Source organism: Mesoplodon bidens (assembly GCF_964165515.1).
Source record: "Mesoplodon bidens genome assembly, chromosome: 8".
NCBI lineage: Eukaryota > Metazoa > Chordata > Mammalia > Artiodactyla > Ziphiidae > Mesoplodon > Mesoplodon bidens.
The window spans coordinates 16,073,844-16,099,322 of NC_138165.1; the positions used below are offsets into that span (position 1 = coordinate 16,073,844).

A 25,479-nucleotide genomic window follows, 5' to 3' on the forward strand; every position below is an offset into this window, starting at 1 on the left:
GCGTTCATTTATTAAGAAATAACACTATTTCTCTAGGCCTTGGAGCAGCTCAAGTCATCTGATGAAGTACGAGGAAAGTTTGTTTTTATTTCAGTTCAGTACAAAAGGATTTATTTCCACTGAGACTAGCTGGACCTTGCTTTATTTTGTCCACCTCATCTTCACAGTTTTTCATACAAAACCAGTAAGTAATGCCAAGAAAAAGTAATATTTAACATTTCGTATTTACTTTCCACTAACCATTCTTTCAGAGACCTAGGACGTAACCATGAGAGAAAACGAGAGCAAGAGATAGAGAGAAGCCCTGCTTTCCTCCCAATCGTTACTTGTATTTTCCATATAAGACCTTACAAACTGATTTCTAAAGCACTGATTCAGAGAACCATTTCTTCACCCTCCCAATTTTCCTCAACTATACAAAACATTTCCTTCAAAACAGTCATTCTCCTGTACTAGGCAAAAGGATATCATATTCGTTTGTGAAAAACCCTCACTGTATAACCATATAAATTTACAAAGAATTCACAATTTTAAAATGAAAAACTAATTTCATCTTAATGCAGGCTAATTTACGTAGGACTCAAGATACATTAAGTATTTACTTCAATATTGTAATGTTAAGATTTTAACCTTTATGCCCAATTTTCTCTCCAAGAAGTACGAATTAGATTTGCTTCTCAGTTGTCTGAGACATGCAGAGAAAGAAACTGGCACTCGATCTACAGACTGACTTATGATTAGAAAAACCTTAAGGAAATAGCCCAACAGATTAAAACATCAAGAAATTGAAGTTCAAAGGCAAAAGAATTACCTGTAATCATTCAAATTAAAATTTAAAAAAAACTCAAACAGTGAACATTATAAATCAGAAAGGACTTACTATGAAGAGAGAAAAAATGCAATGGCAATGAAAGACAGCAGCTTACACTTACTGGGTTATCTGTGCAATCGTCAGCCAGCTGTAAACCAAAATAGTCACGCTCAGTCAAATCAAGGTGCCTGAAGACCATCTCCAACAGAACCTGCCCCTGATCATGTTTCTGGAAGAAAAGTAACAGGAAATCAAACTGACAGGCTACATCCTTTCAGATTTTGAAACTCTTGCACTCTCCTCTTTTATTAAGTTGGCAACTGGTTCCATGCCAACGACTTGGTTGAGCAATAAAGACTCCACATGTTACATCGTACTTAGAAAAGTCTGACTTTGGGCAAACCGGTTCAAGGAGTACATAATAAAGATGAAGATATAAGGGAAACCTTTGAAAATGTCTTCTGCTTTTAGCCTATTCTCGTGGCATTTTTGTAGTTTTATACTGTTAGCACATTAACTCATGTATGTATCCATATCATTTGTCTTACTGTCTTATTCTTACCTTTAAATTATGGCTGGAAAGTGACATACTTGACTAAGTACAATTTAAAATTTGTGTGTATAAGATAGATAATGCCACGAAAAGGGAAATAAAACTGAAAATTATGTGCAGCAAACTGATAACATTCTAATTATCAAAGAATACAGAGAACTTTAGGAAAAGATCTCTTTTCAATCTCACACCAATTTTATCACGTGGGCATCATGCTGTGGCTTCCCTAAGTCCTGTAGCTACCAAGCTGTGGCACAAAGGGCATGATTGGAACTTTCCTAAAAAGAAATGTAGCTAATCACTGAAAACATGGAGAAACTGCTAACATGTTCAGCAATAAAAGAAATCACAGTGGGAAACCATAATGACACACCATGAACACACAACAATCCAAAAAGTGAAATCCAGTGAGTAAGATAAAAAATACCTAATGCTGAATCTGCTGTATAAAAAATAAATTAATTAAATTAAAAAAAAAAAACCTAACGCTGCTAACATTGTGGACAGGTATCATCTGTTGGGAAAGCACTTTGCAAACATTAGCAAGAGCAGTAACAATACTGGCTACTTCTGTCATCCTAACCTGAGTGAAAAATAAAATCCAACTTTGGGAGAAACAGCTATACACCCCAATACATTCAGTGCAGTGTTGTTTCTATGAAACAAATACTAGGAAAACACATTAGTGAACAGTGGTGTATTTTTCCACCAATTTCGCCTCTCAATAGCTATGATAGTTTGGTAGCTTAGAGCTGCAAGTTAGAATCAAAACTCAGAGCTGCAACGATAAGGACATATGTGTTTTTTTCATACAGCAGAAAGCAGAGAGACAGGACAGACTCCAGAGTTGGCCAGTTCAGTAGAGAACGGTGTGATCAAGCACCAGGTTTCTTTCATCTCTCTCATCCACATTCCTGCTGTCAGAGGCATTCGTAGGCTGTTAGTGAGGTGGTCACACCTGCAGATGACAACGTTCAGAAGAAGGCCTTCCTTGCAAAGAGCTTCCCTTCACGTCTCGGCGTGTCAAATAGCTACTTCCAAAACTCATCAATGGCAGCAAGTATGTGCCTCAAACAATGCTTTACAATGGGGGTCCCCATTTGAATAACCTGTGAACAGTTTTTGTACTGATGCAACTCACCTCCCCCACCCGTCTCCCATTCTCATTAAATTGGCCCAGGGTGGAGATGGAGCATTAGTCTTTTTAAAAAGCTGCTAAGGTGAGCCTAAGGTACTCTTCTAGAGACCAGATGGAGTAGACGCATTTCTCCCTATACCTCCAGCTGAGTGAAACAAACGAACAACAACCACAACCAAATGCAGAAAAGATGTTTTTAAACTCTGAAAGATAAAAGCAGCAGCCTGGCTAGGGAACTCCTTGGGTTTTCTTTCCATTTCTTTTTATTGAGGTAAAGTTCACATAATGTAAAATTAACCATTTAAAAGTGTGCAATCCTTCTGCATTTAGTGCACTCACAATACTGTGCAACCACCATTCCTACCTAGTCCCCAAACATTTTCTTCACACCTAAAGAATACTGTACCACATCCACTGAACAGTGTCTCCTGCCCCAGACCCTGGCAACCACTCATCTGCTTTCTGTCTCTATGGATTTACTTATTGTGAATATTTCATATAAATGGAATTGAACAACGTGTGACCTTTTCTGTCTGGCTCCTTTCACTCAGCACTGTTTTCAAGGTTCCATGTTGTAGCATGTATCCACATCTAATCCCTTTATATGGTTAAATAATATTCCATTATATGAATATATCACAAGTTGTTTATCAGTTGATGGACATTTGGGTTGCTTCCACCTTTTGGGTACTGTTGTTTCTGAGGCAGGAGATAGATGGGCCCCAGGCTGCGCAGCTGGAGTCTGTCCCCTGAGGACAGATACTCCAAGACAAAGATAACAGCGGAAGCAGTGAACAGCTGAGTCCTGAGCAGGTAAGAGATAAAGAGACCACATTCCTTATTCTCGAGGTCAAAGAGACACTCCTAACTACACACGCGCAGAATGACTCCTCGGGGGTCAAAAAGGGAGGGGACGCCACCCATAGTAGGTGATGTCAACCTACCCATAGGCCTCTTTGCTAGAATCCACCTTGGCTGAGAGATGCGCGCACACACAGGGGAGGACCCTGAGAAACACCAAGTACGGACTCAAGAGCCAGGCAAAGCAAGATGACTGGCCAGAGGAAACCCAGAAGAAATGCCCCATAAAAGTGACTCAAACTACCACAAGGGCACAGCTCTTTCTCTAAGCCCACCTGTGTGTCTATCCACATGAACCCTTTCTCCTTCTAATAAACACTTCACTTGTTTCATTACTTTCTGTCTCTTTGTGGAAATTCATTTCTACAAAGCCGACAGGCCAGGGTCTTGTCACTGGCCACTGGCCTAGTGGCTAGGATTCAGTGCTCTCACTGCCACGGCCTGACTTCAATCTCCGGCTGTAGAACCAAAATCCTGCTTCAAGCCACTGCAGGCTGGGGCCACCCGAGATACTCCCACCTTTTGGTAAAGGCGTACAAGTTATCTGTTTGAGTATCTGCTCTCAGTTCTTCTGGGTATATATACAGAAGTGGAATCAATGGATCATATGCAAATTCTGTTTAACTTTTTGAGGAACCACCAAACACTTTTCCATAGCAGCTGTACCATTTGATGTTCCCACCAGCAATGCATGAGGGTTCCAATTGCTCCACATCCTTGCCAACATTTGTTATTTTCCATTCTTTTGATTAAAGCCATCCCACTGGGTATGAAGTGGTACTTCACTGTGGTTCTGATTTGCATTTCTATAATAACTCATGATGCTGAGCATTTTTTTCATGTGCTTGTTGGCCATTTGTATATCTTTGGAGAAATGTCTAGTAAAGTCTTTTGCCCACTTTTTAAAGTGGGTTGATAATCTCTCCGTTGTTGTGTGTTAAGAGTTCTTTTTATATTCTAGATGCTAGACCCTTATCAGATATATGATTTGCAAATATTTTATCCCTTTTCATAGGTGTTTTTTCACATCTTGATCACATACTTGTATACACAGAAGTTTTAAATTTTTCTGAAGCCCAACTTATTCATGTTTTTCTTTTGATGCTTGTGCTTTCAGTGTCATATCTAAGAATTCACTGCTAAATCCAAGGTCATAAAGACTTATCCATATATTTTCTTCAAAAAGTTTTATATTTTTAAATGTTACATGTAGTTCCTTCAGCCTGTTTGAGTTTATCTTTGTATATCGTAGGTATATAACCTAGGTAGGAATGCAATTTCATTCTTTTGCATGTGCATATCCAATTGTCCAAGCACCACTGGTTGAAGAAACTATTCTTTCCCCACTGAATGCTCCTGGTAACTTTGTTGAAAATCTGTTGACCATACATGTAGGCGTTTATTTCTAGACTCTCAATCAAGTTTTCTTTTTACCTCGCACATACCATAGACTTGGTACTGGAGAATCCTACGACCCAGAAATACCAATAGGCCCGATGGAAAGAGACCAAAAAAGCCTGCTTTCTCAAGCAAATGACCAGGAAAAGAGTCTCTAAGCAGGACAGAAACCTTACTAACAATGCTGACTCCAATCCTGCCAAACCCAGTGGAAAAAAACTGAGCCCGTCTCCAGCAGCGCCATGGAAACCAAGCAGGGGCCTGGGGTTCCATGTGCCTCCTGGTACTGCTGGCAGCAAGTGGGAAGCCTGCTCTCCTACTCTCTGCCAGCCAACAGCATGCTGCAATACACAGTCTCTCCCAGGGGTGGTATCAGCAGAAGCTGAGTGTGCAGTCTGAACCTCAGCCTAGCGGTAACAGGCAATGCTCAGACTGCCCCATGGGGGTGGTGACAGCAGAAGCTGAGAGGGAAGCCTAGATTTCCACTCCCACCACCACCCAGCGGTAGCAGGTGGCATCTGCCAAACAGAAATAAACAGGAGGATTTGGGAGAGGAGGTAGATAGAAAAAGGGACAGGTAAACCTTGAAGTAAAATCCAAATAAGGAACCACAAGTGAAACTGACTAAAATTAAAAGAGCAAAGGTTTAAAACTCAATTACAGTGTGGAATACGTGCAAAATTTTCAGTAAGGCGCGCACACACACACACACACACACACACACACACACACACACACACACACACACAGGAAGTAGACCAAAAGAGTAATGCCAAGGTTCTGGAGACCAGATTGTCATTAGAACCACAACCCACAAAGGCAGGCAAGGACCTGGATACTACACCAGAGTGACTCCCTGCTACAGAGAAGATTCAGTATAATCCAGAGTCTCATGATACATTGCCCCAAATGTCCAGGATACTACCTAAAATCACTAATCATAACCTGAAAAATCTCAACTAGAATGAGAAAAAACAATCAACAGACACCAACACTGACATGACTCAGATGTTGGAATTACCTAACAAGTGTTTTGAAGCAGCCATCATATAAATGTTTCAATGAGCCATTATAAAGGTTTAAAAAATAGAATATTTTGCAAAAAACTGAAGATATAAAAGAACCAAATGGAAATTATATAACTAAAAAACATAGTAATGAAATGAAAACTGATTGGATGTGCTCAATAGAAGAACGAAGATGAGGGTGGGAGGGAGGGAGATGCATGAGGGAAGGGATGTGGGAACAGATGTATATGTATGACTGATTCACTTTGTTATAAAGCAGAAACTAATAATAAAAAAAAAAGAAGAACAAAGATGAGAAAGAAGAGAATCAATGAATTTCAAGACAAATCGATAGAAATTACCCAATCTAAACAACAGAGAAGTTAAACTAAAAAAAAAAGAAAAAATGACCAGAGCCTCAGAGACCTGTGGGACAACAAAAAAAGGTATAACAGTCATGGCACTGGAGTCCTTAAGAGAGAAGAGAAAGAGCTTCAGGATGACAAAATATTTGAGGAAACATTCGCTGAGATTTTCACAAATTTAGCAGAAAGCAAAAACACAGATTCAAGAATCCAAGTGAACCTCAATCAAAATGAATCCAAACAAATCCACCCAAGTTACATCATAATCAAACTACTGAAAACAAAACAAAGAGGAAAAAATCTTGAAAGCAACTAGAAAAAAGAATTTACCTATAGGGAATGACAATTCAATTAGAATAGATTTCTCATCTGCAACCATAAGACCAGAAGGAAATGGTACAACATTTTCTAGGTGCTAAATGAGAAGAACTATCAACCCAGAATTCTCTGTTAACAGAAAATACTGCATAGCAATGAAGGGTAAATAATGACATTCTCAGAAAAAAAGAAAAGTTAAGGGAATTTATCACCAATAGACTACCACTAAAAGAATGCCTAAAAGAAGTTCTCCAACCAGAAAGGAAATAATAACATGAAGAAACTTGGAAAAACAGAAAAGAAAGAAGAGCAGTGAAATGGGAGAAACTGAGGAAAATATAAAAGCCTATCCTCTTCAGTATTAAACTAAATTATGTTTGATGGTTAAAGCAAAAAATTGAACTTTATCTGATATGCTGCCAAATGTGTGTACAGAAAAAAATTGAGACAATTATAAAGGCGGGAAGGTAAAAGTACCTAAAGGTAGATAAGTTTTCTATACGTCATTCAAGGTAAAATGTTGTTACCAATATTCTATGATAATTTATATATGTAAAATGTAGTAACAAGAGCAACCACCAAAAAAAACCACCCCAAAATCAAACAAACAAAAAAAAACCCTACCCAAAGAGTTACTCAAAAACATTAAAATAAATAAAAATGAAATCTAGCAAATGTTCACATAATCTATTAGAAAGGCAGGAAAAAGGAAACAAATGAAGAACATAACAAACAGAAAGCAAGTAATAAAATGGCAAACTTAAACTCTAACATAGTAATAATTACAGGAAAGTATAATATATGGTCTAAATACATGAACTAAAAGGCAGAGTTTTTTTACTGAAGTATAGTTGATTTACAATGTTACATTAATTTCTGATGCACAGCAAAGTGATTCAGTTATACATATATATATATATATATATATATATACATTTTTTTTTTTTAAGATGTTAGGGGTAGGAGTTTATTAATTTATTTATTTTTGCTGTGTTGGGTCTTCGTTTCTGTGTGAGGGCTTTCTCTAATTGCGGCAAGCAGGGGGCCACTCTTCACCGCGGTGCGCGGGCCTCTCACTATCGCGGCCTCTCCCATTGCGGAGCACAGGCTCCGGATGCGCAGGCTCAGCGGCCATGGCTCACGGGCCCAGCCGCTCCGCGACATGCGGGATCCTCCCGGACCGGGGCACGAACCCGTATCCCCTGCATCGGCAGGCGGACCCTCAACCACTGCGCCACCAGGGAAGCCCCCTATACATTCTTTTTTTAATATTCTTTTCTGTTACGGTTTATCATAGGATGTTGAATAGTTCCCTGTGCTATAGAGTAGGAACTTTTCGTTTATCCTAAAAGGCTGAGATTGACAGAGTAGGGAAAAAACCATGATCCAACTATATACTATCTATAAGAAATTTACTTCAAATATATTTATACGTGAGTTTTGAAAGTAAAGGGATATAGAAAAAGATATACCATGTAAACATTAGTTTTAAAAAGTAGACTTGAGGGCTTCCCTGGTGGCGCAGTGGTTGAGAGTCCGCCTGCCGATGCAGGGGATGCGGGTTCGTGCCCCGGTCCGCGAAGATCCCACATGCCGCGGAGCGGCTGGGTGGGTCCATGAGCCATGGCCGCTGAGCCTGCGCGTCCGGAGCCTATGCTCCGCAACGGGAGAGGCCACAACAGTGAGAGGCCCGCGTACCGCAAAAAAAAAAAAAAAAGTAGGCTTGAGAGCAAGTAACTTTACCAAGGGAAAAAAGGACATTACAAAATGTTCTCACACTAAAGAACACAGCTGGAAAATTAATGAAACAAAAATTAATAGAATGGGAAGAAAAGTAGAAAATAGAAAAGGCATAAGTATAACTAGAAATGTCAACAATTAAGCAATTGCTAGAATTATTAAACAGAAAATCAGCAAGAATACAGAACTCAATGATACATTAACAGGATCCAACTGACATTTACAGTACACTCTACTCAACAACAGAATACCCATTCTCTTCAAGTGTCCATGGAACATCCATAAGGCAGATCATATCTGGGGTCATAAAACAAACCTTACTAAATTGAGAACTGAAATCATATAGAGCATGGTCTATAACCATAATTAAATCAAAATAGAAAACAATAATAGGAAGATAGGAAGAAAATTTAGAAACTAAACACCTGGGGGGAAAAAAAGAACCCATTTCTAAATAACCTATGGGATAAAGAGGACTCAGAGGGGAAAAAGGGAAGGTCTCAAATCAATAGTCTAAACTCCCTCCTAATGAAAACCAGAAAAAAAGCAAAATAAACAGAAGGAAGGGAGCAATATAGGTAAGAGCAGAAATCTACAGAAATCTGGTTCTTTGGAAAATCAATAATGTTGACAAACTTCTAGCAAGAGTAATGAAAAGAGAGGAGACACAAATGACCAGCTACAGAGCTATAACTGAGGATTTCACTACACACTCCAAAAACATTTACAAGGTAAGTAAATAGTAGAAACAAATCTACACAGATAAACCTGACAACATGGATGAAATAAAGTAATTCCTCAAAAAGCAAAAAGATACTAAAATTCACCTAATATGAAACAGATACTTACGAAATACTTTAAAAAAAAAAAAAAAACTTCCCCCAAAATGAAATCTCCTGGACCTGATGCTTTCACTGGAAAATTCTAGGATACATTTAAACAAGAATTAAGAACAAATCTACCTAATTTACTCAATCAATTCATTCTATGAAACCAGTATAACCCTGATATCAAAACTGGACAAAGAAAGTATTAAAAAAAAACCCTACAAATATCCTTCATAGGACCATAGTCGTAAAATTCCTTAATAAAATATTACCAGATGGAATTGAGCAGTATCTCAAAAGGATGATACAGAAGGACTAAATGGAATTTCCAGAGGTGCAAGGCTGGTTTACTGCTCAAGAGTCAATCTCGTAGTGATGCCCAGAAAGCAGTGCCATGGACCTGCTCCCCAGCAAAACAACTACTGCTGGCGAAAATAATTTAAAGACCCAAGAATTTAAAGTCTTGGGGAACTGTCCTAAGGGTACGAAACAGCATTTATTCAAGACAGTCTACTAAATCTTGGTAACAATAGTGAGAGTCCATGGCACTTGAGCCATTATCCCCTTCCTCTCTCTTCCGCCCAGGCCAACACTATGTAATCTCTGCTCCAGAAAAGTGTGGCCAAGACATTGGGGATCCCTCTACCCTCACATCCCAGTCAAGGGTTATGGCATCTCTGCAGGAGGGGGAACTTGCCAGCATTTCTCATGCATCCCAATTCTTTGATACGAATTTTAAATCACAGGATGGTGTGGCCAAGAAGTCGGAGGCCTCCCTCATAGGGCAAAGACTATATCTCAATCACAGAAAGTAAAACAAATACTAAAGCTATGAAGCACATGAGACTGCCCAGGGTCAGAAGAAAGAGCAAGAGAACCGCTAACAGAGAACCCTGACATGTACCAAAATCCCTAGTAGGTAGAACAGTACTGCCAAAGAAGGCGATCAACAAATATTTGGTTAGCTGAATGAGTGAATGGTAAAATAGTCTACAGAAAAAAATTGGCTAAGTATATTGGTTTTTAAATCCCTTTGCAAGCATTCCTGGTCCTTCAGTTTTTCTTACTTCACAAGAGGTCCAGTTAGAGAACAAGGCATTTGAGGGAATCTCTAAAACACACGAGTACATCTGCAGAGAAACGAACTTACTGGAAATAGTTCCTCTAAAGATGAAGAGTCTGTCCCTAACAGAACTTATTTAGGTTTACCATCAGAACTTTAAGGCAATAACAACTGCCAGGCAAAACCGAGATTCCTGTTGCAGGCCAAGCACAGGACTGCTGTGTTAGAGAAAAGTTTGCAGGAAACACTAAGCAGCCTCCCTACAGACCTGCGGCAGGGTAAGTACTCCTGAGGGTAGAATGGTAAAATGCAAATAGCAGACGGTCAGGCCAAGTCCTTATTTGGCCAGTGAGTATGTAGTCTTGGGTGAATTTTGTTTCTACTAGGCCAGCTTTACCTTACGGGATAGACTAGGTCAGGAGTTACGAAACTATCCTGTGCAGTGCTTAGGGCTCAGTGAGTGTACTCAGGGTTAGGGGCTGGTGTGTTGAGGGAGAAAAGTCCAAGAAAGGCAAATCTGAGCTTCCTAATTCAACCACAGTAACTGTAACTGACCCATTACACTCACCACACTTACACAGACGTGTGTGTGTGCGTGTGTGTCATCACGGGGGAAGAAAGGATTCCATATTTTTTTAACTGAAGTATAATTGACATACAACGTTATATTAGTTTCAGGTATATTGACATAGTGATACGAAGGACTCCTTTTTTTAAAATGTCTGAAACAACTAGATTAGATTATCTCTGAGCTCCCTTGTGGCTCTAAGATTCCTTATTTCTAAAGATGCTCTCCTGAAGATGAAAACAACAAGTATTTTCACATAAGAAAAAAATCCAATTATGTAACAGATTAGTCAGGTCAGAAGGTTAGAAGGCTGTAGGAGCTACTTCCACAACGTTCAGGACAAAGGCATGTAATGGCTCCTAACCGTGAACCTCTTCAGACTCCTAGTAGGGTGCAGACTTTGATCACCTCCTTGGATGAGAATACACCATCAGAATATGTGACTATGAAATAAAAACTTTCTGTGCAAATAATACATAAATATGACTTCTATTTCTGGTAGTAGAGGAGATTATAAACTCTAGAAAAATCCATAGAAATGCAGCTAAATTATTAGGTAAAAACTTTCAGAAAATTTTTTGTTTTAATCTGTTATTGAGCTAGTATGTACGTATGTATGTATGTGTGTTTGTTTGCTTATTTATTTATTTAGGCTGCGCCGAGTCTTAAGTTGCAGCACGCAGGATTTTAGTTGTGGCATGCGGAAGTCTTAGTCTAGTTCCCCGACCAGGGATGGAACCCGGGCCCCCTGCATTGGGGGGCCCACTGCACCACCCACTGCACCACCAGGGAAGCCCTGAGCTAGTATTTTTTAAAAAGGTAGAAACAAAGATCCAAAACAAAGTGAAATCAGGAAGCCTAGCTATTCAGAAATGTTAAAGTTAGTTTCTAGCCCTTAAATTTTCTAGCTTCTGTTTTGACCACAGGATACATAGGAATCAGAAGTGATACCAGGTTCTCTCCAAGATGGAAATATAACAAGAGACCCACAAACTTTATATTGGCTATACTTACAGAGTAAAAGTGAACAACAAAAAAGTCATGCCATGCAGGATAGCACAGAAAAACAAAACAAGAAATAAAAAAGTAAAAATAAAACTCGCCTATCTGGTCAGAATTCAGCTACAATGTGGCCTGAGAACCCCAAGTTAAACAATAAACTTAAACGTGGCCCTGGGATGATAGTGCCCCCAGGTGACTGGCAAAAGCAAATAAAAGTCTTCTCTGGAGGAAATCAGTTTTCAACCAGGACTCAAACAGATTGGTAGAGAGCATATTTTAAAAATGACCCAGTTATAGGATGTCTCCAAGAAACTCCAAATATAAAAATATAGGTAGGTTGAAAGTAAATGATAGAAAAGATACACCATGTAAACATTAACCAAAAGAGAGGAGGAGTGCCTATACTGATATTAGATAAAATAAGCCTCAGAGGAAAAAAATGCTAGAGACAAAGAGGACATTATATAATGACAAAAGGGCCAGTCCACCAATAAGACACAGCAACCTTAAATGTGTATGTACCAAAACAATCTTGAAAAAGAAGGACAAATGTTGGAGAACACAATTCCCAATTTTAAAACAATGAAACTACAGAAATCAAAACAAAAGGGTACTCACTCATGTAAGGATAGACATTGGAATAGAAGACAGTATTGTGAATTGGTTTGTGACAAGGGTATCAAGAATTTAAATGGGAATGAACTGTCCTTTCAAAAAATGGTGTAGGGAAAACTGGATATCTACATGCAAAACAATGAAATTGGACCCCTATAAAAAAACGTAAAAAATAAAAAATGAACTCCAAATGAACCACAGCCCTAAAATTAATAGCTAGAACTAAAAAAGTCTTAGAGGAAAAACAATCTTTGTGATCATGGACCAGGCAATGGTGTTTTAGATATGATACCAAAAGCACATGTGACAAAAGAAAAAAGGATAAAGTATAATTCATCAAAGATTAAAACTTTTGTGTTTCAAAGGATACCGTTAAGAAAGTGAAAAGACAACCTATGGAAGGGGAGAAAAAATTTGCCAATTGTATACCTGATAAGTGACTTGAATCCAGAATATAAAAATAATTCTTACAACTCAACAATAAAAGGCAGATAATTACAAAATGAGCAAGGGGTTCAAATAGACATTCTTCCAAAACAGCAAATATTGTATAGTTCTACTTATATGAGATATCTAGAACAGGCAAATTCACAGATTTTGGAGTCAGAGAAAATGGAGAGTTATTGCTTAATGGTTACAAAACTTCTGTTGGGAGTGATGAAAAAGTTTTGGAATAGACAGTGGTAATGACTGAACAACAGTGTGAATGTAATTAATTCCACTTAACTATACACTTAAAAATGGTTAAAGTGGTAATAAATTTTATGTTTTGTATGCATATTACAATATTTTAAAATATTGTAAATACCAAAAGATATACCCCAAAACCCACTGAATTATACACTTAAAAAGAATGAACTGTATATTTTAAATGTGAATTATATCTCAATAAAGATGTTAAAAAATACATAGTATAAGGGCTTCCCTGGTGGCGCAGTGGTTGAGAGTCCGCCTGCCGATGCAGGGGACACGGGTTCGTGCCCCGGTCTGGGAAGATCCCACGTGCCGCGGAGCGGCTGGGCCCGTGAGCCATGGCCGTCGAGCCTGCGTGTCCGGAGCCTGTGCTCCGCAATGGGGAGAGGCCACAACAGTGAGAGGCCCGCGTACCGCAAAAAAAAAAAAAAAAAAAAAAAATACATAGTACAAAAAGCTGAAAGGACCTATAAGGAAAAACTGATAAATCTTCCTTCATAGGAGACTTCAGCAAAGGGAAACCAAATTACTGATGAACTACAGAGTGAGGTAAGAGCTAGAAACCTAAATAATCAATAATTATATGGAAAAACACACACAAATATAAACAACAAAAAACACAGAATGAAGTGGTGATAGTGGACATTCTTGTCTTGTTTCCAGTTTCAGGGGTAAATTTTCAGTATTTCATTTCTAGGTATGATGTCTGCTTTAGGATATTTGTAAATACCCTTCATAAGTTAACAGAAATTCTTCTCTATTTCTAGTGCACTAAGTTTTGTTTTGTAGTTTTTTGTTTGTTTTATACACTGAAGAAAATGATATGGTTTTTCTCCTTTATTTTATTTTATTTTATTTTATTTTATTTTATTTTATTTATTTATTTTTTTGTGGTACGCGGGCCTCTCACTGCTGTGGCCTCTCCCGTTGCAAAGCACAGGCTCCGGACGCGCAGGCCCAGTGGCCATGGCTCACGGGCCCAGCCGCTCTGCAGCATGCGGGATCCTCCCAGACCGGGGCACGAACCCGCGTCCCCTGCATCGGGAGGCGGACTCTCAACCACCGCGCCACCAGGGAAGCCCTCTCCTTTATTTGATATCTCATTCTTTGAATAAACCTAACCTGGTATTAACACATTTATATGTGTGTGTGCGTGTGTGCATTACAGATTTAATTCGCTAAAAATCTGTTTGGAAATTTTATAATTCTTGTTCATGACAGACTGGTCTATAATATTCCTTTTTTGTATAATGATATTATTAGCTGTTAACATGAGAGTTACGCTGGTATCGTAAAATGAGTTATGAATCTTCTTATTCTCTGGAAGAGCTGTGAGAGTGATATTATTTTTCAAATGTTGGAAAAATTCATTAGTAGAAGGAAAAGTCACAATGAGATACTATAACACAAGCACCAGAATGGCTAAAAAAAAGTTAAATGCCAAGTGTTGGTGTGAACGTAGAACAAATGTAAATCTCATCAACTGCTGGTGAAAATGTACATACATATAACCACTTTGGAAAACTGTTTCATAACACTTGATCCAGATTTCCACTCTTAGATATCTGCCCAACAGAAGTACATATATACACAAATATACACACGTACGAGAATTGTTTAGAGCTGCAGTATTCATAGCAGCCCTAAACTATGAACAAACCAAGGGTAAATTTGATAAATTTTTGTACTAATGCAGTGATGTCTCACTATCCATTGCTAATACACACCAAAATGGTTTTTTTTTTAAGTATTAATATCTCTCATGCTTCGGTGGCTTGACTGAGCCCAGCTTTGGTTCTCACTTTTGATTGTAGTTAGATGACACCTATTAAAGTCCTGAAGTCTGACTGGACCTGACATACAAGACGGCCCACTTACGTGGCTGAAAACTGATGTGGATGGCTGGCCGGACGATCAGCTACGGCTGTTAACCAGAGAGCCTGTGTACACGGCCTCTCCATATGGGATGGACTTCTCACAGCACAACAGCTAGAGCCTGAGATGAACTGTTTAAGAGAGGGGAGTCCTAAGCGATCCATCTAGAAGGTGGAAGGCTTCTTTTTCCTGGGAGTCCCAAAGACTAGGCAAGATGCAAGGGTGAGGGACACTGCACGGGTGTGAACAGCAGGAGGTGGGGCTCTGTCTTCGGAGACTAGCCACCACGGATGGAGTACTACTATACGGCAGTGAGGAAGAAAAGAGATGTTTATGTTTAACCAGAAATGAAGCTGCTAACATGATGGTCTATATATATAACAATTCATATGGTTTATGCTAACTATGTTCAAAACACAAACTCATCTGTGGTGACAGATGTCAGAGCGGTGACTACTTTAGGCAAGGAACGCACACTAACAAGGAGGAAGTACGGGGAGCCTTCTGAGGTACTGGTGATGCTCCACAACCGGAGCCAAGGGTGGTCTCGCGAAGTGCTGCACTTTGCGACCCTTATCAATCTTCATTCATTCGTTCATTCATTTATGGCCACGCTGTGTGGCATGTGGGACCTTAGTTCCCAACAAGGGACCGAACCCGCGCCCCCTGCAGTGGAAGCGCAGTCTTAATCACTGGACCGCCAGGGAAGTCCCAATCTTACATTTATTTAAGATTTGATTTCTATTGTATGTATACTATACTTCAAATAAAAACTTATTTTTTGCCCCTCACACACTACCAAAACCCTCAAAGAAATAACAGTTCATATTCATTCAAATTGGTAAAATTTTTCTGTTCAACCAAGGAAAACTAGCAATTAAATGGCCCAATGGGAACTCTCATGTACTGCTGATGCGCACAAAACTTGCAAATTTTACTCTTTGCCTATTAGAAACCCCCTACTTCAAAATTAATACCTGAAACATTCTACTTTCCTATTTTGCCTTCTTTAAAAGCTGAACTCAAATCGATCTTTTCACAGGGAGATAACAGATTTGCACATCGATCTGTCTTAATTTAGCCATTCCCATTTATACAGTTTGATTAATATGCAAGTGCACAACGCAAACTATCAACTTAGGAAGCAAACGTTTGTGTATGCGGGTGTTTTTAGGGATAAAACAAAATGTTTTAACTCTTTCAACTTTCAAAAGTAAAAACTCCTGGGACTTTGCTAGTGGTCCAGTGGCTGAGACTCCATACTCCCAATGCAGGGGGCCCGGGTTCAACCCCTGGTCAGGGAATTAGATCCCACATGCCACAACTAAGAGTTCACATGCTGCAACTAAAGACCCGGAGCAGCCAAATAAATAAATAATTTTTTTTTTTTAAAAAACAGTGTTTAAAAAAAAAAAGTTAAAACTCCTAACTGGTAGAAAATTGCAGCTAAGAGCAGATTCTTTAAAAAATTAATGTACTCATCAAAAAGTATTTATTAAACATTAACTTTAGGGTATAGTTTCTCAACCAACCTTGGCACTGTTGACATTTTTTTGTCAGATAATTCTTCATTGTGGGGGGCTGGGGGAGGACGACAGTCCTGTCCAGTTTAGGACATTTAGCAGTGTTCCTGGTTGCTACCCACTAGATGCCAGGAGCTCCCACCCAACTTTAACAACCCAGAATGCCGTGACATTGCCAAATCAGTCCTATTTGAAAATCACTGTTAAAGAGGTACATTTACAGTTCTGGATTTGGGCTCAAAACCTCTTACTAAAGACTACCCTTGAAAAACTACAGATTAGTTTCTCATTCAGTTTTAGAAAAATACTAAACAGAAAACCCTACTCTATGAGTGATGGCAAAAAGAAGTATAATATGGCTGGGATTTAACATGAATTTTGATTCTGTCCCATTTAGTATATGCAATGAACAAACAAGAAAATGTGCTCTATGAGGAATGGCTAATAATAGAATGTTAATGAGGCCACACAGTCTCCATCCCTCCCAACTGTTTCTCTGCAAGGCCAGACTACATGCATCAGTACCACCTTGTGTACGCATTTAAAATACACATTCCTGAGCCCCAACAGACCTATGAAATTGAGGTGTGGGGCAGGCAATATGAACTTCCAGTAAGTCTTCCTTAAGAACTCACCATTAAATTCTTTTTTTTTTTTTTTTAAGGAGCAAGACGCTTTTTTTTGTTTGTTTGTTTAATTTATTTTTGGCTGCGTTGGGTCTTCGTTGCTGTGTGCGGGCTTTCTCTAGTTGCGGCAAGCGGGGGCTACTCTTCGTTGTGGTGCGTGGCTTCTCACTGCGGTGGCTTCTCTTGTTGCGGAGCACAGGCTCCAGGCGCGCAGGCTCAGTAGTTGTGGCTCACGGGCTCTAGAGTGCAAGCCAGTAGTTGTGGCGCACAGACTTAGTTGCTCCGCGGCATGTGGGATCTTCCCAGACCAGGGCTCAAACCTGTGTCCCCTGCATTGGCAGGCGGATTCTTAACCACTGCACCACCAGGGAAGCCCTCACCATTAAAGTCCTATAAAAATGTAAGAAAAACAGTACCAGAGGCTACTTATCTCCAGTCTTTCATGACCACACTTTTTTTTTTTTTTTTTTTTTTTTTTTTTTTTTTTTTTTTCGCGGTACGTGGGCCTCTCACTGTTGTGGCCTCTCCCGTTGCGGAGCACAGGCTCCGGACGCTCAGGCTCAGCGGCCATGGCTCACGGGCCCAGCCGCTCCGCAGCATGTGGGATCTTCCCGGACCGGGGCACGAACCCGCGACCCCTGCATCGGCAGGCGGACTCTCAACCACTGCGCCACCGGGGAAGCCCCATGACCACACTTTTAATACATTTTAAATTTGTGTCACTGATCACAAGGAGAAGCAACAGAAGACTGTTCAACTGACAGCAGATGGTGTGAAAAACAAAACACCAGTGTGAACAGTCAAAGACCAGGATTCTAGCCTTAGTTCTACCACTTACTTGGCATGTAGTTATGAGCAAGGCACAAAATCCCTGGGTTTGAATTCTCTGTCTGTATAAAAGAAATAACTGCTGTACCACATTGTACAAAAAGGACCAAAAACAGATGTGAAAGCTGTGAGGCAGTAATACAGCCCCCGTATGAAGATTAGTTATCACTTGACAGATATGAATACAAAGCTACAATCGGGAGCCACGCTCCAGTAAAATTATCCAATGCGATATTACGTAGCATACATGAAAAAAAGCTGTTTCTGCAGAAATATACACTAAATATTATTCAAAACTATTAAAAATGAAAGCATATTCATGGGCTATCTAGGTTAAGAAAGCTGAAAGACGGAGAACATACTAGTAAGTTCTCAGAGAATTTCTACAGATGAGAAGCTGACAGGACAGTCAGGTGTCACTGTACAGAAACGATTAAGTGGGTAGGAAGGATCCTGTACAACTACCAAAGAAAAACTTACTTTGGTATAATGTAGTAAAAAAAAGACTTATCTTCGGCTCCCGGTGTACACCAGTATGACACAAGCACACTAGAGGCTGCTTCTCCCAGTGATTACAACTAAGACTCCAGATAAAATTACAAAAAGCAGTTATATGAGAAATCCAAGCAGTAAATTATAGCAGGTGGTATGGAGAGAAAAAAGAAATCACAGATTGAAGTATGGTGAACTTTCTATGTTCTCTTTCCTTTAACTTTCTGTACCTCTGCTTTGACTCCAAGACAGGCTGCACTTGAGAACTGCACAGTGAGCACAGGCAGCAAGAGAGACAGGGAAACACAATTCTCTGGTAAGAGGACCAGAAAAGGAGCCCTATCAACATGGGGGTGGGGGGGGCGGTGCCTCTCCACCCGCCTTCCCCCGGGGAGAGCCCCAGTCCCAGAAAGGCCCAGCCCTGGTGATGACACTGTGGGAACTGAAACCCTAAGAGGACACTCACCTCTTTGCACAGGAGAACCAGAAAAAAGGTACCTGGTCTGTGGAAGAGTAGGGAGTAGTCTCTGTTTGGTTTTGGTTTTTTTCTCTCCTCTTCTCTCAGCATTGCACCCTAAGGCAGCCCCAATCCTGAAGGCCTGCACAGCAATACAGAAGGCTAAACCTCAGAGAACCTCGTCCTTCTGGCTAGAGTAACTGTGAAAAGTGGCTGCTAGGAGCCAGAGAGTGTGGAGGAAAAGCCTGCAAAGTATAGGAGAGTATAAATTGACACAAGTCCTGGGCTCATGCCAAAACTGTACATATGCAGAATACCCCCAAAGAAACACAGCAATGACTCTGAGAACTGAACTACAATGCAAGCTTCAAACTAACTGTCAAATACTGCTGGCAACGATCAGACTCAAGCAGCATAGCAGAGGCTTTGAAAACTGAAATGACATTGGAACCACTGCCCAGAAAACGTAAGACAGAATTTGAGAACCAGGTTACTCTCCCACTAAATAACAACAGCAACAACAAAATCAACATCATATGATGGATTTTAACAGGGTACAGAGTCTCACAACATAATATTCCAAAATGTCCAAGGTACAATAAAAACTACTTGATACACTAAGAACCAGGAAAAACCGAACAATTTTCAAGGGAAAAGACAGTCAACTGACAAACACTTTGAGATGATTCAGATGTTGGAATTATCAGGCAAAGACTTTAACACAGGTATTACAACCATCCTCCATAAGTAAGGAAGGCAAGCACTCTTAAAATGAAGGAATATATAGAAATTCTCAGCAAAATAGCAAAACTATTAAAAAGAGTAAAATGGAAATTTCAGAACTGAAAAATACAGAATCTAGGGCTTCCCTGGTGGCGCAGTGGTTGAGAGTCCGCCTGCCGATGCAGGGGACACGGGTTCGTGCCCCGGTCTGGGAAGATCCCACATGCCGCGGAGCGGTTGGGCCCGTGAGCCATGGCCGTTGAGCCTGCGCGTCCGGAGCCTGTGCTCCGCAACGGGAGAGGCCACAACAGTGAGAGGCCCACGTACAGCAAAAAAAAAAAAAAAAAAAAAAAAAAAAAAAAAAAAATACAGAATCTAAAATAAAAAACTCACCAAATGGGCTAAACAGCAGAAGGAAGATAATTGGTGACTCAGTCAATTTGAAAGTAAATGAACAAAATATCTAATCTGAAATAAAGAGAGAGAAAGTTTATAAAAAATGAACAGAGACTCAGGACCTATAGGACAAAATTAAAATTCACATTTTTGGAGTTCCTGAAGGAAAGGAGAAAGAAAATGGTATATAAGAAATAACTGAGGGCTTCCCTGGTGGCGCAGTGGTTGAGGGTCCGCCTGCCGATGCAGGGGACATGGGTTTGTGCCCCAGTCCGGGAGGATCCCGTATGCCGCGGAGCGGCTGGGCCCATGAGCCATGGCTGCTGAGCCTGCACGTCCGGAGCCTGTGCTCCTCAACAGGAGAGGCCACAACAGTGAGAGGCCCGCGTACCGCAAAAAAAAAAAAAAAAAAAGAAAAAGAAATTACTGAAAAGATAATGGCAGAAAAGTACACAAATTTGGTGAAATAGATTTAAAGATTCAAAAAATCTCAGTTAAATAAAACCATGCCCAGACCTGTCAAAAGCAAGCTGCCAAAAACTAAAAATAAATTTTTTAAAATCTTAAAAGAGACTGCAAAAAAGAGTAACACGTTTCACATAGGGAAACAATTATTTGAATGAATGCAGAGTTCGAATCAGAAACTGGAAGTCACAAAACAGTTGAACTACATATTTGAAGTACTGAAAGAAAAAAGCTATCAACCCAGAATTCTATATCCACTGAAAATATCCTTCAGGTATGAAAGCAGGCAACTCAAAGCATTCTCACATAAAGGAAAATTAAGAGAATTTACTGCCAGGAAACTTGCTCTCAAAGAAATGCTAAGGAAGTTCTTCACTGAATAGAAATGATACTGGAGGGAAATCTGGAACTTCAACCAAAATGAATGGTAAATATCTGGGTAAATACAATACACTATTTTTCTCCTGCTAAATTATTTAAAAATATGCTTTAATATTGAAAGCAAAACTTATGTTTAAGGAGTTTTCATTCTATATAAAAGTATTACATATGACAACCATAACCAAAAAGGAGGGGTGAGAACAGGGAACTATATACATGAAAGTCCAGGTTTCGTTAAAGTAGTAAAAGATGAACTCTAAGTAGACTGTAAAAAATAGGTATATATATTATAATCCCTAGCAACCTCAAAAAAGCAACAAACAAAAGAAGCCAACAGATACATTAAAATGGAATACTAAACATATTCAAATAATCCAAAGGCAGGAAAGAAGGAACAAAGGAACAAAAAAAAAAAGAGGGACAAATGGAAAGTTTAAAAATGAAAGGACTAAATTCAACGTTGGAATTGAATAATTTCATTAAAAGAAACTGACTATCACAACATTGTATTTTTTTAAAAGACCCAACTATATGCTGTCTATAAGAAACCCACTTTAATAAAAAAATGTACACAGATAGTAAAAATGATGAAAAGAGATATTGCATGCAAACACTACTCAAATGCAAGATGGACTGTACTATCAAAACAGATGTCAGAATGAGAAAATCACCAGAAATAAAGAGGGACACTACAAAATGATAAAAGAGTCAAATAACCAAGAAAAAATAAGTCATAAATGGGTAATACAACAAAAAAGGTTAAGTAATACGAATACATGAAGTGAACCTAATGTAATTATTCAAGGAAGAATGTTGACTTCTTTAACTATCATTGTATAATTGAACTGAAGAGAGAAATATACAAGTGTTCAATTACACAATGATAGTTAAAGACTTCAACACTCTTCCTTGAATAATTATTAGAGCAAAGTACAGAGAAAATCAGTAAGGATGTAAAAGCACTATGAATCAACCTAAACTAATTGACACTTATAGAACTCTCCACACAAAAAGAGCAGAATATACTTTCAAGTGCACACGCAACATTCACCAAGGCATGCCATAAACCTTACCAAATTTAACATAAACCTTATAAAAGCAAACATTATCAAATTTAAGAGAACTGAAGTCATACAAAGTATGTTCACTAGACATAAGGGAGTTGAAATAGGAATTAATAAGAGAAAGATATCTGAAAAATCCTCAAATATCTGAAAACTAAATGACATACATGTAAATAATACATGGAACAAAGAGGAAGTCTCAAGGAAAATTAGAAAATGTTTTGAATGAATGAATATGAAAAAAACAACATATGACACTTTGCAGGATACAGCAAAATCAGTGCTTTGAGATGTTTATAACATTAAATGCCCACATCAGAAAAAAAGAAAGATCTCAAATCAATAATGTATGCTTCTGCCTTGAAAAATTAAGAGTAAACTAAACCAAAGCAAGAGAAGGAAGAATAGGAAAAGAAAATCAATGCAACTGAAAAGGGGTAAAGAATTGACCAAATTCAATAAAACCAAGAGCTAGTTTTTTGAAAAGATCAATAAAATTGATAAACTTTTAGCCAGAGTTGAAAAAAAAAAAGACTTAAGTTACCAAATATTCAATTTCAGAAATGAGCAGACATCAATACAGACCCTACAGATAATAAAGGAACACTGCAAACAACTTTATGTTCCTAAAGTTGACAACTTTGATGAAATGAACCTATTTCTTTTTTTTTTTTTTTTTTTTCCGGTACGCGGGCCTCTCACTGTTGCAGCCTCTCCTGTTGCGGAGCACAGGCTCTGGACGTGCAGGCCCAGCGGCCATGGCTCACGGGCCCAGCCACTCCGTGGCATGTGGGATCTTCCCGGACCGGGGCACGAACCCGTGTCCCCTGCACTGGCAGGCAGACTCTCAACCACTGCGCCACCAGGGAAGCCCTGAACCTATTTCTTAAAAGACACAAATCGGGGTATCCCTGCTGGCACAGTGGTTAAGAACCCTCCTGCCAATGCAGGGGACACAGGCTCGAGCCCTGGTCCGGGAAGATCCCACATGCCGCGGAGCAACTAAGCCCGTGCGCCACAACTTCGAGCTTGCGCTCTAGAGCCCGCGAGCCACAACTACTGAGCCCGTATGCCTAGAGCCCCTGCTCTGCAACAAGAGGCCACTGCGATGAGAAGCCCGCACACCACAATGAAGAGTGACTCTCGCTCACCGCAACTAGAAAAAGCCCGCGCACAGCAACAAAGACCCAATGCAGCCAAAAATAAAATAAATAAGAAAATGAATTTAAAAAAAAAAAGACACAAATCGAAGAAAAACAAAGTTGGAGGACTGATGCTACCTGACTTCAAGACTTACTATAAAGCTATAGTAATCAAGACAGTGTGGTACTCGAGAAAGAATACACAGAACAGAGAGCCCAGAAATATACTCACATAAATATAGTCAAATGATCTTTAATCAAGGAGCAAAGGCAATACAATGGAGGAAAGATAGTCTTTTCAACCAACAGTCCTGCCACAAATGGACATCCACATGTAAATATAATGAATCTAGACACATACCTTACACCTTTCATAAAAATTAACTCAAAATGGATCAGAGACCTAAATGTAGAAGGTAAAACTATAAACCTCCTAGAAGATAACATAGGAGAAAACCTAAATGACCTTGGGTATGGTGATGATTCTTTAGATACAACACCAAAGGCATGATCCATGAGAGAAATAATCAGTAAGCTAGACTTCATTAAAATTTTTAAAAAACTTCTGCTCAGCATAAGACAATGTCAAGAGAATGAGAAGAAAAGCCAGACAGGGCAAAATAATTGCAAAAGACACATCTGATGAAGGACCATTATCCAAAATATACAAAGATCTCTTAAAACTCAACAATAAGGGGGGGGGAAAACGATTTAAAAATGGACCAAAGACCTTAATGGAGACCTCGCTAAAGAAAATATACAGATGGCAAATACACATAGAAAAAGATGCTTCACATCATATGTCAGCAGGAAGATGCAAATTAAAATAATAAGATACCACAACAGACCTACAAAATTACCAAAATCCTTAACATTGATAACACCAAATGCTGGTGAGGATGTGGAGCAACAGGGACTCTCCTTCAATGCTGGATGGAATGCAAAATGGAACAGCCACTTTGGGAGACACTGTGGCATTTTCTTACAAAACTAAACATATTCTCACCATAAGATCCAGAATCACACTCCTTGGTATTTGCCCAAAGGAAACAGGAACTTATGTCTACACAAAAACCCACACACAGGGCTTCCCTGGTGGCGCAGTGGTTGAGAGTCCACCTGCCGATGCAGGGGACGCAGGTTCGTGCCCCGGTCTGGGAAGATCCCTGAAGATCCCACATGCCGCGGAGCGGCTGGACCCGTGAGCCATGGCCACTGAGTCTGCACGTCTGGAGCCTGTGCTCCGCAACAGGAGAGGCCACAACAGGGAGAGGCCCGCGTACCAAAAACAAAAACAAAAACCCGCACACAATGTTTATAGCAGATTTATTCATAGTTGCCACAACTTGGAAGCAACAAGATGCCCTTCAGTAGGTGAAGAGATAAACTGTGGTACAGCCAAACAATGGAATAATAAATCAACAGTAATAACCCAGCACTAAAGAGAAATGAGCTATCAAGCATGAAAAGACATGAAGAACACTTAAGTGCATATTACTAAGTGAAAGAAGCCTATCTGAAAAGGCTACATACTGTATAATTCCAAGTATATGACATTCTGGAAAATGCAAAACTATGAAGTGGGTAAAAAGCTCCGTGGTTACAGGGGTTGTAGGAGGGGAAATGGGCCGAACAGGCAGAGCACAGAAGATTTTTTGAGCAGTGAAACTACTCTGTATGACACTTTAAATGGTGAATACATGACATTTTACATATGCCTAAGCCCATAGAATGCACAATACCAAAAGTGAACCCTAATGTAAACTATGGACTTTTGGTTATGATGTGTAGGCTCATCATGTGCACCACTCTGGTGAGGACACTGAAAACGGAAGAGGCAATGCACGTGTGAGAGCAGGGGGCATATGGGAGATCCTTGTACCTTCTGCCCAATTTTGCTGTGAACCTAAAACTGCTCAAAAAAAAAAAACAGTATTTCTAAAACATGTTTAAGCTTACTGTAAATGTGATAACTGAACATGTGTTTACCTTTGCTCTTCCCTGAAAAGCTCATTATATTGAGGGGGAAAAAAAGGATAGACGTTAAAAACATAAAAACCACAAAGACAAAGAGGAGAGAAGACATCAGTTAAAGGAATGTAAACACATTTTAGAAAAATGGAGAGCAGAAGGAAGAGACAGTGGAGCTAAATACCAAATACCAGAGAGGGAGGGAGCCAACAAGAAGAAACTTAAATGCATGCAAAGGCTCAGAAATTGAAGGCATATGTGTCAGAAAAGGTGAGAAGAAAGCATGAGGCTAAAATCTGGAAGGAAAGTGGTAGAAAATTCATGTCGGGAAGAGTTATATCTCTCGTTTCCAATTCCATCCACTAAGAGCTAAATGACGGTACACCTCCCCTAGATATTCCAAGATAAACACAGGTGGTTGCAAACCTAGGGACACCAGGCACAGTGGAGGATAGGGAGGAGTGCCACAATGGGAACCAGTGGATTTTGTGAATAATCTACATGAACCTTCAAAACAAGATGATGGCAATGGGTGACTCCAGTTATACACCAAATGTAAAGAGCAACCACTCCAAAA

At 39.6% G+C, this 25,479-nt stretch overlaps 1 protein-coding gene across 2 annotated transcripts in view; it reads right to left on the bottom strand.

The window, feature by feature from the left end:
- Positions 1 to 25,479, bottom strand: part of PTPN4 (protein tyrosine phosphatase non-receptor type 4) — a 183,426-nt gene that overhangs the window by 105,982 nt on the left and 51,965 nt on the right. For both annotated transcript variants that reach the window (XM_081242821.1, XM_081242820.1), the window contains exon 3: positions 933 to 1,040. In XM_081242821.1, coding sequence (XP_081098947.1) covers positions 933 to 1,040 — 108 coding nt within the window. The remainder of the gene's footprint in view (positions 1 to 932; positions 1,041 to 25,479) is intronic.